At 38.4% G+C, this 16,092-nt stretch overlaps 3 protein-coding genes and 1 long non-coding RNA gene across 16 annotated transcripts in view; 2 read left to right on the forward strand and 2 right to left on the reverse strand.

Moving 5' to 3' along the window:
* Nucleotides 1-7: 7 nt before the first annotated feature.
* LOC105278779 lies at nt 8-3,897 on the forward strand. Of its 3 annotated transcripts, none has more exons than XM_011338118.2 (4): nt 8-89; nt 177-361; nt 515-646; nt 1,022-1,313. In XM_011338118.2, the coding sequence occupies exons 2-4, from the start codon at nt 206-208 to the stop codon at nt 1,241-1,243; spliced, it is 510 nt and encodes a 169-aa protein (XP_011336420.1). In that variant the 5' UTR covers nt 8-89; nt 177-205; the 3' UTR covers nt 1,244-1,313. The 3 variants fall into 3 exon arrangements, with proteins under 3 accessions (XP_011336420.1, XP_019886995.1, XP_011336419.1); XM_020031436.1 differs by adding an exon at nt 3,743-3,897 and having other exon boundaries at nt 83-361; nt 1,022-1,271; XM_011338117.1 differs by having other exon boundaries at nt 83-361.
* On the reverse strand, nt 3,112-13,185 carry LOC105278775 (sodium-independent sulfate anion transporter). Of its 4 annotated transcripts, XM_011338097.3 has the most exons (13): nt 12,426-13,185; nt 12,087-12,175; nt 11,785-12,015; nt 10,818-11,002; nt 10,329-10,524; nt 9,903-10,123; nt 9,259-9,403; nt 8,494-8,658; nt 8,061-8,222; nt 6,162-6,302; nt 4,955-5,100; nt 3,909-4,070; nt 3,112-3,355 (listed from the first exon to the last, which is right to left on the reverse strand). In XM_011338097.3, coding segments are annotated over exons 3-13 (1,668 nt in total). In that variant the 5' UTR covers nt 11,786-12,015; nt 12,087-12,175; nt 12,426-13,185; the 3' UTR covers nt 3,112-3,211. The 4 variants fall into 4 exon arrangements, with proteins under 4 accessions (XP_011336399.1, XP_011336401.1, XP_011336398.1 ...); XM_011338099.3 differs by lacking the exon at nt 12,087-12,175 and having other exon boundaries at nt 12,995-13,185; XM_011338096.3 differs by lacking the exon at nt 12,087-12,175.
* Nucleotides 13,186-13,927: 742 nt separating this feature from the next.
* LOC105278776 (trissin receptor) overlaps nt 13,928-16,092 on the forward strand; it is a 52,983-nt gene continuing 50,818 nt past the window's right edge. For 3 of the 8 annotated variants that reach the window (XM_011338107.3, XM_011338109.3, XM_011338111.3), the window contains exons 1-2: nt 13,928-15,306; nt 15,542-15,579. The gene's annotated coding sequence lies outside the window, so the exon portion shown is untranslated. Of the gene's footprint in view, nt 15,580-16,092 lie in introns of all 8 variants that reach the window. The other 5 variants (XM_011338106.3, XM_011338105.3, XM_011338110.3 and 2 more) reach the window with 2 other exon arrangements.
* On the reverse strand, nt 14,854-16,072 carry LOC109610932. Its single transcript, XR_002193238.1, has 2 exons — nt 15,980-16,072; nt 14,854-15,892 (listed from the first exon to the last, which is right to left on the reverse strand). It is a non-coding gene; the product is annotated as an uncharacterized LOC109610932 (long non-coding RNA).

A 16,092-nucleotide genomic window follows, 5' to 3' on the forward strand; every position in this document is an offset into this window, starting at 1 on the left:
CTGTTTAATAGCATTCACTGATTTCTTGACTGAATGCAGCATCAATCATATATCAAAGTCAACGAATGCAAGTTTCTTAAACATAATCGGTACGTAAAAGAGAATGGCGTGGTCTTTCAACTATTACATGAAATGGAGAGTTTTTGTTTTGTTAACAATCGATCATCGCGGCAAAGAAGTGACTGTCTGCAAAATACGTGGAGATATGAATGCTTACCGAGGACTGGACGTTGTATCGACGACTCCGAAGTTGGTGGACGTCTCGAAGTATAATCTGCGATGTAACCGCAATATCAGCGAGAAAATGACGAAGAAAGACTTCATCTACGACATTCGTACGCCTGTACAAACCGTGAGAAAGGTACCCCTTCTCCATACTAATTCTGGAAAGTCTCTGCGACTTGAGTGATCTACGATACTCAGAAAGTGAAAAAAAGCTAATTTCTAATCAATTTCTAATAAATATGCCAAATATACGTTTTTCCTTGTCTCAAAGTAAAATTACAATTCGCAGTTCGAGATACAGAAACGACCGATTATACTTCCCTTGCAATTGCGACGAAAACAGAGCGTTGACACAAAAATGCCGCAGTACTCTGTGATTTCCGAAAAGGTGGATAACGGTGGTGGCGGCGACGCGACTTTTGTAAGTAGATAATGTATATAAAAGTTCAAAGTTCCTCCTGTAATTATTTCTTCGCATTTTTTTCACATTTAATTTAGCAGATCCTTTTTCCAATTTGTGACTCTGTCCAAGTTTAAATAGTAATTTGTAAAATTAAAAAAAACGGGTACATTTTATCAAAACTATATAACACATTATACATATAAAACTCAGAAGACTACAAGTATTAAATATACATTAGCAAAATTGTGATTTTTAGACTAGATTGATCGAAAACAAAGAAAAATGCTTTTAAAGAATAGAGTTTTGTTAAATTTCGATTGAAATACTAAACAAATGTGTCAAACTTTAGTAAAGATAAGAGATAATGTTTCATCACCACTGTACTTTTTCCAGATGATAAACCGACGCACTTTAGGATACGAATGTAATTCCTGTCACGAGCCAATAGCCACTTTGTTCTCCCTATCGACTCACGTCAAGTCCCACTGTCAGAGATACTGCAAGATATGTTATTGGATTCTGCGTGCAAATGAGACAATGGACCAGCACATCGGCAATTACCATCGCATTGAGCCGTGTATCAACAGTTCTCCAATGTCTCAGGATATCGTTTGAGAACATCTGCACTCCGAAACCGATCTAAGTAAAAGACAAAGTATAAAATAAACAAAATTTACGGCACGAAGACATCGTTATGCTTGATTTTTCTTCACGACGACGTATGCGTAACGCTCCCCCGTTTTATTTCACCCCTGCAGCCGAAATGTATTATTTCGTAATGGTCGTGCGAGAGACCATCATCGAGCGCGTAAAACTCTACATCGAAGCAATAAAAGGAACGAAGAGCCGGATTTTTCAGCTCACATCAGGGATCGGCATCAACGATATTTTCAGTAATATTTTCAGCTTTGATTAACAATTATTTTGATAATCAGTAATCAACTTTGAGAAATTTATTATTAATTGATTAATCAGTAATCAAGATAAGCAATTTTTCAATTTCTCGGTTAATCAGTAATCAAAAAGAACAATTACTCGATTAATCAGTAATCAAAATAAACAATTTTTCAATTACTCCAGTAATCAGTAATCAAAGTGAAAAATTTTTTAATTATTCGATTAATCAGTAATTATAGTATAAAATATTTTTGTTACTTGATTAATCAGCAATCAGAACGTAATAATTTTAATTACTTGATTAATCAGTAATCAGACCGAAAACTTTTTCAATTATTTCATCACTCAGTAATCAGTGTCAGATGTTCCTTGATTATTTAGTTGATTTTTTTCTGGATTATTTTCTTGATTATTTAAGTAATTATCAGCGTACAGCACCAATTCCATACAGAAAAAAATGAAATTAACGCAATATTTCACTATTTAAATTATTTTTTTATCAGTCATAAAAAATCTTACTTCAACTAATTTTATTAGAAAAATATTGCGTTGAATTAATTTTTTTCTGTATATAATTGCTGCTGTACGCTGATGACTAAAATAATCAAGATACTTAAATAATCAAGAAAATAATCCAGAAAAAAATCAACTAAATAATCAAGGAACATCTGACACTGATTACTGAGTGATGAAATAATTGAAAAATTTTTCGGTCTGATTACTGATTAATCAAGTAACAAAAATATTTTATACTATAATTACTGATTAATCGAATAATTAAAAAATTTTTCACTTTGATTACTGATTACTGGAATAATTGAAAAATTGTTTATTTTGATTACTGATTAATCGAGTAATTGAGAAATTGTTCTTTTTGATTACTGATTAACCGAGCAATTTAAAAATTGCTTATCTTGATTACTGATTAATCAATTAATCGGGAATTATTTTTTCCTGTTAAATAAATAATTAAATTAACGACTTTTGCGCCCACAATGCGTCCATAATTCAAATATTGTTGACGAAACTATTAATGTAATCTACACATGGTTTGATAAGGACCAGAAACCTTAGTCGAAACGTCACATTAATAAATAAAGTGAGCTTGCCAATCAATGGTCGAATAATCTTTCATTGTTCATATTAAACATTGGCGAAGAACATTTAATATTGAAATAATTAAATACTCAAGTAATATTAATTTATTATTAATATTTTGCCGATCCCTGGCTCACGTTACTCCTCCGCAAGCCATATATTATTTATTACTCGTGCCTCTGACGACTGTAAACGGCGCTGTTCTGAAGAGACGCGATTGTTAGCTCTCCGGGTGAATAAACATGAAGGAAATTTACGGCAGGCAGAAGGTTGTTTCCGAAGAAGTAATCCGGAAATAATTTTTACTCACTTGAATAAATCATTCGAGCAGGACAATCAGCGACAAATCAGTTCGTGCACGCGCGTTTCAGGCGCGAATTCTTTTGAGACACACGAGTCTTTCGGAAGCAAAAATGAGCGGATCTTTTATATCAAGGTTTCTATATCTTTAATATGAGCGATGACGTGCATCCAGAAAAGAGACAACATCCAGCGTCTGACGGTCATACTTTTATTCATTAGCCTCATGCGCTCTCTATCTGAATCCAGGTAGAATCCAAATAAAATATACAGATTTGCGATCCTCCCTCAGCCGTAGTTGTCTCCGTCTTCCTTGACGTTTAATAGCTCCGGCTCTACAACCCTCAGGGTAGCCTCAATATTCTCGCAGCAATTACTGCAGACAATCCTTTGTCCGCGCACTGAAAGGTCCTTTGCCAGGAGCTTGATATTCTACAAAGGCGAACGGAATTATGTTAATTACAACATCAAAGATAAAGAACAGCCAGTTTGCAAAATGTTTCACGAAGAAGACAGATTAAATAAATTATTAACACTCTTAAGAAATTTAGATGATAATTACCAAATTAAAGTGGAGTTCTTTTATACACAGTGCACACCATGGTCTAGCAATTATTATGTATGTTATTTCGAAAACCAAGTTTTTAATGAATGGTCAAGAAAGTTAGATATGCCGGTGAAGTTAACTGAAACTTTTAAGATCTTAAACAATCGTAATCTTGCTTGCTTACTTTATTGAATGTAGCGGTGCACGTTGTTAATAAATTAAGTTACATGTTAATAATTCTGTAACTCAAATTATTTATTTAACATTTTTAGCAACATCGAAGCCAACCAGGAGGATCAATGTGAAATCTTCTTATTCCAACGGAATACGAAAGGAGATAGGAAAATGCATGGCTGTTTGCTGGCAAGTTTTTCTGAGTCTAAATCTAAAAGAGCATCTTACATTGATATCGACGGCGGACGAAAGCTTATTACCTACCTTGGCGACCGTAACGTCGATCCTTTTCAGGTTCTTACAATCGAGTATCACGTTACACTCGCTTTCTCCGGAAAGCTTCATTATGTTAGCACGTAAACGCTCCGCCGCCGGAAAAGCTACCGCTTCTTCGGGTACGACGACTATCACGGTCTCTCCTTCGATCTGTGTCCGAGGAAAAGAAAACAAAATGTAATCCGCTTAAGTCGACGTTACTAAGCATTGTGCAGTAAGAAAACATTACGGGCAATCGGTGAAGACATATATTTTCGCCAGAAATTCAAAGGATACGTTTCAATGAGAAACTTGCATACTAAAGTCGGCGCGTTCGCGATCGGGAAGATTTTTATTTAAACATGACATTTATTTTTCGTAAATTTCCGGATCTTATTTATTATGTACGTGTCACAATATTTTTAAAAAAAGAGCATAATAATAATTTGAGCTGCGTGCAAGACTTTTAAAAGTCTTAGATAGTTCCGAGTTTAAAACATGCAATAAAGTAAAAGTGTTCAAAGGTAAATTTGTCATTTGAGAGAAGAAGAAGGAATACCGCAAGGGGTATATCGATTTCATTGGTTCACGCGGTAACCAGCATGGAAGATTAATCTGACAGGAGATGATAGGTCTCAGTTACGTCTAAACGATAACGGCACGATCAAATTGGATTAAACTGGAAATATATCATCCGCGATTGAAGAAGATAGCACCATTTGCACGTCGCAATATCTGTTGAATATATTTTCTCTTTCTCAAAGAATTTATTAAGAGGATGAAGACTTTTTTATCTTTTAGATTTTATCCATCAACTCGTGAAGCTAATGGTCTTCTACTTCTATTAAATTATCTAAAGTTTGAAATAAACCGGAAAAACGTCGCATGCTGTCATGTAACTCAAGAGAGGAAGTGCAATACGTTTGAAAGCGAGTTGCAGTGAATTTTTTAACGGATGGGATATGCACGTATTGAGAATTTTTGAAAAGCGATATTTCCAATACTAAAATGAAAGAGTCAAGTAATCATATAATCAATCCATGTCGTTAACATACCTGTTCAATTTTCGTGCGAATGGAAGGCCGTGCTGAGAAATATAATAACGCTATAAGATTGATAACGATGCCTATTAAAATACCCGCCTCTAGGCCGAGGAAGACGCATGGGACCAATGTCAGCAACATCACAAAGAAGTCGACTTCTATAAAAATATGAAAATACATATCATATTACTTTCCGTATTCGTTTTTTTTTAAGAGTAAAGCAAAAAGAGAACATAAATTTAATTTGGTAAAATGTTATAAAGCTTTCATTTTATCTTGTGAGATGGGTATAACTGCGAATTAGAAGTTAATAGAATTGTAAGTAGCGTCAAAATTCCTTTTAAATATAAATTTTTCATATAAGCAATATATATTTAACAGATTTGATTTTTCATTTGCTACATTAAATTCGGAGAGATTTAACGCGAAAAGCAGTCGTCATTCCGTCATTCCTGTTTATTTCCTGTCATTATTCATTTTGATTAATTTAAAGACAGATCCGCATTATTGCAGCTGTATCCGCCAGGCGACGTTTATTTTACATATTTATTAGTATTTTCCACCGTCGAAGGCCGAGTACGGATTTATCTCGACAAAGTTATATTGCGGTAAAAAAAACATCTAGCTTTCAGCCGCAGACACGACTACGCTAAAGTACGGGAAGGAGGATCAAGCTTTAAATTAAAAGCTTCGAATTAAAAGACGTGCGCAAATATGGTAACACAGTTCCACTATCTTACTCGCTCTAAATGATCATAAAATCCACTTCAAATATCATTAAAAACTTAAACGGCAATCAAAGTATCAATCGATCGTTCGCAGCAATTGTATAGCAAATTTTCGATGTTTTTGCACGTTTCACCAGCGTATCGCAAAGCAATATTAATCTTCCGTCCAAACACGTTCCGGTACCACCGGATGCATGGATGAATAAATCCACTATGGATGGATGGATGGAACTCAGATAAGGACCAGGCGGTCAAAAGTTCGCATGGACGTCACTGTGCTGTCGCTTTGACAATAAATGCTACCAAAGACACGCTCAAGCATTATTGTTTCACGGGGGCTTTCACAAATACATTACGAGTGCATCCGGAGTGTGGGTGGCACTCTTATGTTGGCTTCTTTTGTACAGCGCACACCATCGATAATACCAGCGTGAAGGCTCAAGAGAAAGGAAAAGAGAAAGAAAAAGAGAGAAAAGATGTTTGGAACTTACTTCTGGCGCGCCACAGCAGGGCGTACGTCGGGAAATCGAGCATGTAGTACATGGCGCATATGATGAGACCAGCCAGCGTCGCCTTTGGTATGAAGTAGAAGGTGGAAGTCAAGAGACCGACTGCCAGCAGCACCAGACTGCCTGGAAAAGGCACCGTAATTAAGGAACGCTCCGGGAAAAAGAAACGTCGCTGCGCTGCCCTCGTGTCTCGCTGAAAAATGAAGCCATTTCTCCGTGCGCCTTTCAACCCTCGCAGAGAGACCGACTGCCTATTTCGAACCGCACAAACGATCCAAATTATTTTTAGACTCTTTAGATAAAGCTTTTCTAAAATTAAAATTAAACTTTTCTAAAAAAAAGTAAGTCGCGTCTTGAGAATTACATTAAACTGACGAGAATTATCGTATATGAAGCTATTGGGTTGGCCAAAAAGTAATTGCGTTTTTTTTATATAAATAAAAGGCGAATTTTTCATGGGAAACAAAAACTTTATTAAACAATATATTGTCCATTTTGTTTGATTATCTTTTGCCATTTTTCAGGCAACTTCATGATTCCGCGCTCAAAAAAGTTCTTATCTTTTTCAGCAAAAAACAATTCCAACAACGATTTCATATCCTCATCAGCAGTCAAGGTTTTACCATTCAAGGCGTTTTGCAAAGAACGAAACGAATGGTAATCTGATGGTGCCAGGTCTGCCGAATATGGTGGATGTGGTAACATCATGGTAACACATCCCATCCAAGCTGCAACAATTTTTCACGAGTGACCAAACTTGTACGTGGTCTAGCGTTATCATGGTGAAACACAACACCTTTGCGATTCACCAATTCTCGACGTTTCTGTTTGATGGCATCATTCAATTTATCCAGTTGACGACAGTATACGTCTGAATTAATGGTTTGATTCCTTGCAAGCAGCTCAAAATACACAATACCTTTAAAGTCCCACCAGACTGACAGCATAATCTTTCTTTGGTGAATATCTGCTTTTCAAGTGCTTTCAGCAGGTTCATCACGCTTGCTCCACCATCTTTTTCGTTTGACGTTGTTGTAGACGATCCATTTTTCGTCGCCTGTTATCATACGTTTCAAAAATCGATCATTTTCCTCACGTTTCAAAAGAGAATCGCAGATGTCAATACGCTCAGTGAGATGAATTTCTTTGAGCTCATGTGGCACCCAAATATCGAGCTTACTAATGTATCCAAGTCGTTTTAAATGGTTTTTAACACTCGATTTCGATATGTTAAGATTCTCAGCAATCTCTCGTGTCGTTAAACGCCGATTGGAATCGATCAGTGCCTTTATTTTGTCATCAATTTCGATTGGCCTTCCTAAGCGTGGTGCATCTTTCACATTAAAATCTCGAGATCGAAATTTAGTAAACCAATTTTGACACTGCCGCAGTTTTAAAGCATCTTCGCCATATACATCAGATAACTTTTTATGAGCTTGCACAGCGTTTTTCCCTTTTCGGAAGTAATAAAACAAAATATGACGAAAATGTTCTTTTTGATTTTCCATTTTGAAATCGACGGCAAAGAAACAATTGTTAACGAAATCGTGTACTTTCTTTTTCTAAAACAAGCTTGAACTGTGAGTTGTTAACCTACATAATGAATTTGCGGTTTAGAATGAAGTTAGTTACATTTCAAGACATGTATGTCCATCTATTAGAAAAAAACGCAATTACTTTTTGGCCAACCCAATATAATCTCATTTTCTAATAAGGAGGATCTCTAAATAATCCCTGAACAAAACAACTGTAATTGCAATTGAGCGATTCAAGTTCTGGGACGTATGCGAGGGCGATGCCATTTGCGCACGACGAAACAATTGCATTTAAAGCACGTCAGTGCGGGGGATAGTGGAACTTTAGCATTTGCCGCTCACGCACCTGTGAATATTCCTCCGAGCTGAGTTTTGACACCTGACGCGTGATTGACGGCCGTTCGTGTGAAGGATCCAGTGACCGGCATCGAGCGGACGAACGATCCGAAAATGTTGCAGAATCCTAGAGCGATCATCTCCTGCGTAGCGTCCAGGAATTTGCCCTTCGCTGAAACAACCCCGACTCTATCACCCCTCATCAAGCGAATCGCTCACCGTCTCTTCGTTAGCCTTCCGGAATAACAATGCGTCGCGCGAGAACAAAAGCTAGCTCGACAGAGCTTTTGTAATAGCAGTTGGAAGCGTTCGTTTTAAAATGAGAAAAAAGCACATCCCACGTATCACAGGCGCAATTTTCCTGTTTTCGCGCCATGCTGAGTCTTTGCCAACTAATCTTGTGAAAGAGCGATACGAGAATCTAATAATTGAAATCCAATTACCGAAGGCTTTCGCGATGGCGATGTGCTCGATAGTAGACACGACCGGTATCGTGAACAGTTTCGTCTCCATCGCAGTGGCCATGTCCAGGAAATTGTACGTGCGGTTTTCGACGGTCATGGAGAACGGGGGTAGCGCGAACGGTGGCAAACCTTGACCCATTGCTCCTGAAAACGGTTGGTTGAAATGATTGAAAATAACTACTTTATTATTAGTGCGGTCTACTATATATTTTAAAGTGTGGAAAATGTATCTCGATCGTGATGCACGCAAAACATAAAAATGAAAAAAGTGCGTGTGCCTTATGCGTACTCTGCATGAAAGCGAATTGCTTTGCGATCCGGAAGTACTAAGAGAATTACTATCATCGAGCAACGACAATGTTCCAAAGAATAAAAATTTTTAATGAAATTAATTTTCAAGAGAACTCAGTATCTTTAAACAATTCACGAGATTTCGGTTCTTGATTTCGAATTTCGAGTTTGCAAAAACCGATTATCGAAGGTGCGAAATCCAATGATTAATTAACCGTAAAATTTACTGTCACGGATTTATTCCGCACGCGTTCAACAATATAATACAGTGAATCTCGCAAACTCGACTGTATAAATTAAAAATTGCTAAGAAGATATGGTCGAATACAAAATAATCGATTAAAACTATGAAGGTGTGATTAAGTATTGCATTTAACAGCCAAAGTTGGTGTAAGCTGAATAATACTACTTATAAAATCAATATTAGGCAAATAATTTACGTAACGTACTCACCCGTTAGCTTGAAAGGCTCTTGCTCGTTAATATAAAAAATGTATGCCATAACGGTACCAGTAATTACGACTAATGCATTGCGTGACAGAACAATGAACCATCCTGTTTTTTGTAAAATTGTTCCTGTACGCCGCCCAGGTATATTCTGTTGAGGAAAAGAAACATAAAATATTTTATATACAATCACGGAATCATCATCTTTAATTTTTGCAATACGTATATACGATTAATAATTTAATTGGTAAAATGCTTAATGCGAAAAATTAAATAATAAATCGACTTCAGTGAAATTACATAAAATTGGATAATAGAATGGCGGTTGATCGAATTTTCGTTAGAGAAAAATTGACTTTGCATAAAAAGCAGCAAGTTGGATTGAAGTCTTTATAGTACATAATAAAATTTGTTCTTCGCTGAAACATATAATCAAATTTGCAGTATTCTTGAAGTCAAATATACGCTTCTATTCTAAGTTAGAACGCTTGAACAAACTGTACCATTGACTTGCGACAAAATAACGTGATTACTGCGTTGTTTATACGAAGCAAACGATTGCATTGAGTAAAGCGAAATGTCGAATGGCGCTTCAAAACTGAATGCTGGACTTCTGCACTGTTGAAGAGAGCTTTGCCCTGTATATGTACCTTCAAGAGAACTAACACGATGATTGTCCCAATGCCTAGCAATGTGTCTTCGTACCGGATCTTCTTGAGGTTACTGAAAATCGCTATTACAGCTTCCAAGAAATTCTCGCTTCTACCAGGAATACCCAGGAGCGATTTGAATTGGGATGATGCTATGTTAATCGCTGCGGCTGTAGTAAATCCGGTGATCACCGGGAGTGATATGAAGTCTAACAAAAAACCTTCCAAAACCAGGGAAGATAGTATAATAGTCAATAATAACATAATAATGTAGATGCAATGTTAATATATAATAACATTATATCGTTTAAATATTTATATTCGATGATTTCTTAGTTATATATCCTTTCTATAATAAAAAAAGATATTTATTTAATTAAAATATAAAAATAATTAATCATTTTTAATATTAAAGAGATAGCGTACCTAAGTGAAAAATTCCTAGGAGCGCAATGATGCATCCTTTCAGGAAGGCCATGAGTATAGCCATGTCAGCACCATATTTTTTGACCAACGGATAAACCATGGTGGCCATAATGGCTGTTGGACCAATAGTGATGTTTTCGCAAGAACCGAAAACGACATATATAAAAGATGCCATAAATGCCGCGTACAGTCCATACTATAAGATGACAACATGTGATAGAGAGTCTAACAGATATAGATAAAATAGATATCGATAGTTTATTGATTATAATATATATGAAATATCTAAAATCATCTTAAATCAAATGGAAAGACAGAGAGACAGTAAGAGAGGGAAAGAGAAAGAGAGTTGAAAATCGTGCTTCCGCAATCCGTTTCTCTCAGAAATTCTGAGAGAACATCTGATCTCTCTGATGTCGATGGTGCCGGTTATTTCTATGTGTGCTTCGAGGTAGATGCAAGATGTCTGCGGTCAGTTTTGACCTTTACCTCAGGATTTAGGCCAGCGACGACACCATAAGCGATGCCTTGCGGCACTGCGGTGAGGCCGACCGTGATACCGGCCAATGCATCCTGCAGAAGCCACGAGATGTGATATCGCGGCAACCAGCTAAGGACCGGCAGTCTGCGAGCGAGATAGTTCCGGCATTTAACGTTCCTGTACCACTTGACCACTGAAAGCAAATCCCCGATCTTATTTCCTCGCGATACCAGTGATACCAGCGCAGCTGTGCTCGTGACATCGCTAGAACTAACAAGTCGATCGGGTGTGATTCTCATGCCGTTTTCTCTTCTTTAAAATCTTCTTATGAGGTTTTCGAAGTTGTCTTTAAATGTATATAATTAGCGTTTACAAATTTAATTTGTTTCCTTTTTCTATTTTGTCGTATTTTATTATTGGTATTACATGAAGAATAATCGAAGAGCTAAATGAACAACAATTATAAGAGAAAAACAAAACTTATACAGACGAAAGTTTTTTAAAAATAATAATAAAAAAAAATATTTTGTGACTTGCTAATATTCTATTTAATTATAGCTGCTTACATCATCTACGTGTAGGCAAAAGAATGATCGTAAAGGAAAATTAGTGTTACCGACGATTTACAAAAGAACTTTTTTGTCGCAGCTTCACACTAGTGGACTGACATTGCTTAGATTTTTATGGCTTCAATTTTCGTCCAGATTGCGTGCTTGCAACATATTATCGTCGTCCATTTAGCACTTCAATTGAGACCTTAATACAAGGAAACAGCTGGGCCAACACGAATCTCTCGAGGCTCGCTTCGGAATACTTTCGAAATCTGCACGTGCAGAACACGTGAGCGCGTCAGTGTGAGTTTGTGTAATCCACTTTTTACGGGAAAAGATGCAGGTGAGGGGGATGAAGAAAATTAAATCGTCCCATTCGCGATCTCTCCTTCTTCGACACGACCTGGATTCCTTGCTTACTCACTTTTGCGCTATAAATCGCTCCGCTCCGGTCCGTCCCGACCTGCCGCTCTTGCGCGCAGAAAAATTGTGTACGTGAAAAATGTGTCGATTCTGCACAACTCGTTCGGAATGGATGATAAACAACTTCTCTGCCAGTTACTGGAGGCCGTCGTCAAGCGCTGACAACGATTAACTCTCTCGAGGCCATAATGGTATCGCACGATACAGCTGACAACATGACTGTTGCTCGAATCTGTTAAATCGAAAATACTTGATAATTTCCTTGGGAACGATTAATCGCGAATTCCAAAAATCTCTTATTACATTCGCCAATTTAAATTACAGATTGGACAGCAGACATGTGTGCTTTGCTCAAATAATTTGAGTGCGCTCTTGCAATCGTCTAGACTAGACTGAAAAAGAATAAAGGTGCGATTTCATGCTGTCGCTCGTCGCTCATTTTTAGCGTCAAAACAGATCACGTGATCAAAATGGACCATTGTCCAGCGTTAATTGTGATCACGTGACCTGATTTGACGCTAAAAATGAGCGACAGCATGAAATCGCACCTTTACGCTGTATCATTATAACGGCATTATGTAAACAGCTCGCGTTATCACTAGACATTGACTCTCGCGACATAAAAAGAGCTTAGTATCTTACGAATCGATCGTTCATGACCGGTGATACGAGCGCAGAGAGCGTTGAAATCGGTTGAATCATCGGACTCGCATCAGTCACAACGAAATCACTTAAAAACATTCAAGTCCAGTCGAGTTTTAGTCTCTTCGTTCCAGTTTTTCTAAGTTAAATCGTCATTTCTCTCCGTCTTAAGCGTAAGGTACCATCGTGCAGATTAACGTGTCGCAACTGCCAAGAAATTTCACAATATCTCACAAGCTTATAATCAACTGATACCAGCGGATTAAAATCCGGCAGGCCACGTGACTCCCTCCAGAAGTACGAAATTAAGTACTGAGGGGACCAGGTACACCCACGCGATCTCAGAAATCGTAGAAATCGCCGAATTCAATTGCAATCGATGAGACTAACTACAGCACTTGTGAAACGAGTTACTGGTGCCAGCTACGCACAAGACGCACTCGCCGCACTTGCCCGAACTCTCGCTCACAAATTGCGATGTTAACCGGATCGACTCGAATCTCGGACCCTGGCCGAGAGGTCTGACTGAGTCGGGAGTTACAATTAGTCTGTAGTAACTGGTTACACACTGCCGAGTGTTCGCCGAAGTTGTTGCGCCGTTGCAAAACAGCGACCGGGCACAACAGCCGGTTATGGGAACCCGTGAGATTGCGGGCACTCGAGAGAACGTCGACTCCGCTTCTCCTTCCGGCTTGGCTCCAACTCTGAACGGAGAGCGTACTCTCGGTCGGTCGTCTCAGATAGAGAGACACAGAGGGAGAAGGGGACACCCGCTATATTAAGGGGGGAGCCTGCTTTAGAACGTTGAAAATAAGGTATAATTTTACGAATTTTTTTGGAGAAACTATACAGCGGATCATTATAAAACTTTGATGCATTTATTAGTACATGTTTAAAGATAAAAAAATTATTTTTTTATTTGAATATATCGCCTGTAGAGGTCGTCCTGGAGGCATCTTAGTGCAGCCGGCATTGTAAATTGGTGAGCATTCTCCCGCCTCCAAATTTCATCCAAACTGAAAAATTGAAATATTTTCTCGTTATTTATGAATTCCCATCGTCGATGAACCTTTAATATTCATAAAAACATTAAGTTAAACAATTATTTTTGCATGAAAAAGTTCAAAAACTTTGCCTAAAAATCGTACTTTTGTGTTCTAAGCTCCACCATTTTGGCACTTTTCAACTTTTTTCTTCTCTCTTTGGTTCATCGACGATGGGAATTCATAAATAACGAGAAGATATTTCAATTTTTCAGTTTAGACGAAATTCGGAGGCAGGAGAATGCTCACCAATTTGCAATGCCGGCGACGCGGCTGCACTAAGATTTCTCCAGGACGACCTCTACAAGCGATATATTCAAATCAAAAAATAATTTTTTTATCTTTAAACATGTACTAATAAATGCATCAAAGTTTCATAATGATCCGCTGTATAGTTTCTCCAAAAACAATTCGTAAAATATACCTTATTTTCAGCGTTCTAAAGCAGGCTCCCCCCTTAAGCGGAACTCACACTAGACTTGGCTACGCGGCCACAACGAGATTGCCATATTTTGATTACTTATCATGTAATAGCCAGCCGCGCCGGTGTGATGCAAACGTAATCCGTTTCCGGTGTAACTACTGCGTTATCTGTCTGCATCTCGCGTGATAGTTTTGGATTTTAGTCGGAGAGTAAACCGAGCTTACAACGCGCTACGCGGCTCGCAACTGCAAGTAGGGCAATTAGAGGCGTGTTGAAACTTATTATTGGTACTCTCCGCCTCCCTTAAAGATAAAACGAACGACGTAATTTCAAGGAACTTACGCACTTAGATAAGCAGTTGCGTATTTTTGTATTTTATTACTGTGTTGTATTTTATGCCGTCCTGCACTTGTTCTTGGTAGCGTTTAGTAGTTTTCATTTGTCAAATTTGCTCTTTTACTGGCTTTACATGTTTACTTATTTATTTAATTCCTCGTTTAAAAAGATCATTTCTACGTTCAAATATAAATATATTACGATAAAGAAAACACATCAGCTATTGTGAAACGCATTTTGTCGCACATTTGACACCGAAAATCAAAATTATAATTTTATCAAACAAAATTATCGATATCTCGATTTCTGTACTTTGAAGCTCTCGCAAAGGGCTCTCGATCTTTTTCCTCTCTCTTTCTCCCTTTCTTTCTCACAGCTGTGCTCCTATTATTCCGCCCCGATCCTCACTTATGGCGAAACAAAATGTAAAACGGTTCATCGACAATTTTAACATGGCAGAAAAACTCCGGCGAAAAATTCGGATTCCATAAATCGTGCGCGAGTGCCGGTTCTCTCTTACGGGAGCGATGTGACAATAAATCGTAGTTTGCCACCTCGGTCGAGTGTCGTCCCGAGCCATCCCATAGAAGAACGCGCGGTAAGAGGACTCTCGATTTTCTTTCCATGGTTGCTTCTCCTCCGCGACGACGCGACGGACGCGTCGCGACGCCACCAAGGGACCAAAGAGACGTGCACCAAAGGGGCCGCGGATGCAACGCCTGCGCGACGCCGTTTGTTCAGGGGGTGAGTGGAGGGTGCGTTCGCGGGGCGCCAGCGATGAATGAGCCGGCGGCGATTCTTCTCAGTGCCGCGTGAAACGGCGAAGTCCTCTCTTCGTCGCGACGTTGTCCCGCGTGCAGACGCGACGACATCCACTCCTTCGGCACACCATCAACCTCGACACCCCGGGACGTCCGCGAATTGTCTCGGAACGACAAACGCGAATCCTTCGTCGGTCGATTCGCTCGCACGCGACGTCCCGCTCGATGAAAGTTCGAGGACGCTCGAACCGTTGAATCATGCGCGCGATCATCTGCGAAATCGCTGGAAATATACAGTAATCTATTGCGTAACGCAGGTATAAATCGCGATTCCGTCATTCTGCAGTCAGATTCGCGCGGTCATCATTGGGATCTTCGTTTAGCAAGCGTGATCTTCTCTCTATGGACCGCTCGCTCATACATTTTATCCTTTTTGAAATTATCAAAAATTTCGCGAAATATCATGAAACTACAAGCTGTAATTTATTTGTTTATGTTGCTTGATTCATATGATCGCAATAAAATTTTTAACTAACGGATGATACTTGTCAGCTGACTCGTCGCCGCAATTCTGCGATGGATCGATGGAAGTATGTCTCACTCGAACGTGCGGGAACTTTGGAACTCAAATCTGACTCATCAATCATGTTATCCAGTATATCACATAATTTCTAGTTGATGGATGGACACTTCGATATTTATTGGTTGATCCATTTGAATATGCTATCTTGAAAACATTTCTTGATGTATCGCTCTCTTCGAGATTAACGTAATTTCACATGATATTAATATTATTTTTCAGTGCGTTAACAAAGTACATGCAATGTACATACCTTTATAATATTTATCAATCAGTTATGCATCCGACTTATCTAATCAATCGCCTCGTTGATAAGCAAAGAACTGCATGGTCAATTAATTAATGATTCGCTGACGCTTTCGTAATCTTGAAAATTCAATATTAAAAATTTTTAATACTTCTTTACTTACTCGTGCAAGTTTTGATAAGTTAATGATATATCATCATTTCCCATTGTCCCCGAGCATGTACAACAAAAACGTACAAGAATTGCGAAATCTCATCGCGGCATTTGCACACAAGC

This window comes from Ooceraea biroi, chromosome 11, assembly GCF_003672135.1.
Source record: "Ooceraea biroi isolate clonal line C1 chromosome 11, Obir_v5.4, whole genome shotgun sequence".
In the NCBI taxonomy this organism is placed as follows: domain Eukaryota; kingdom Metazoa; phylum Arthropoda; class Insecta; order Hymenoptera; family Formicidae; genus Ooceraea; species Ooceraea biroi.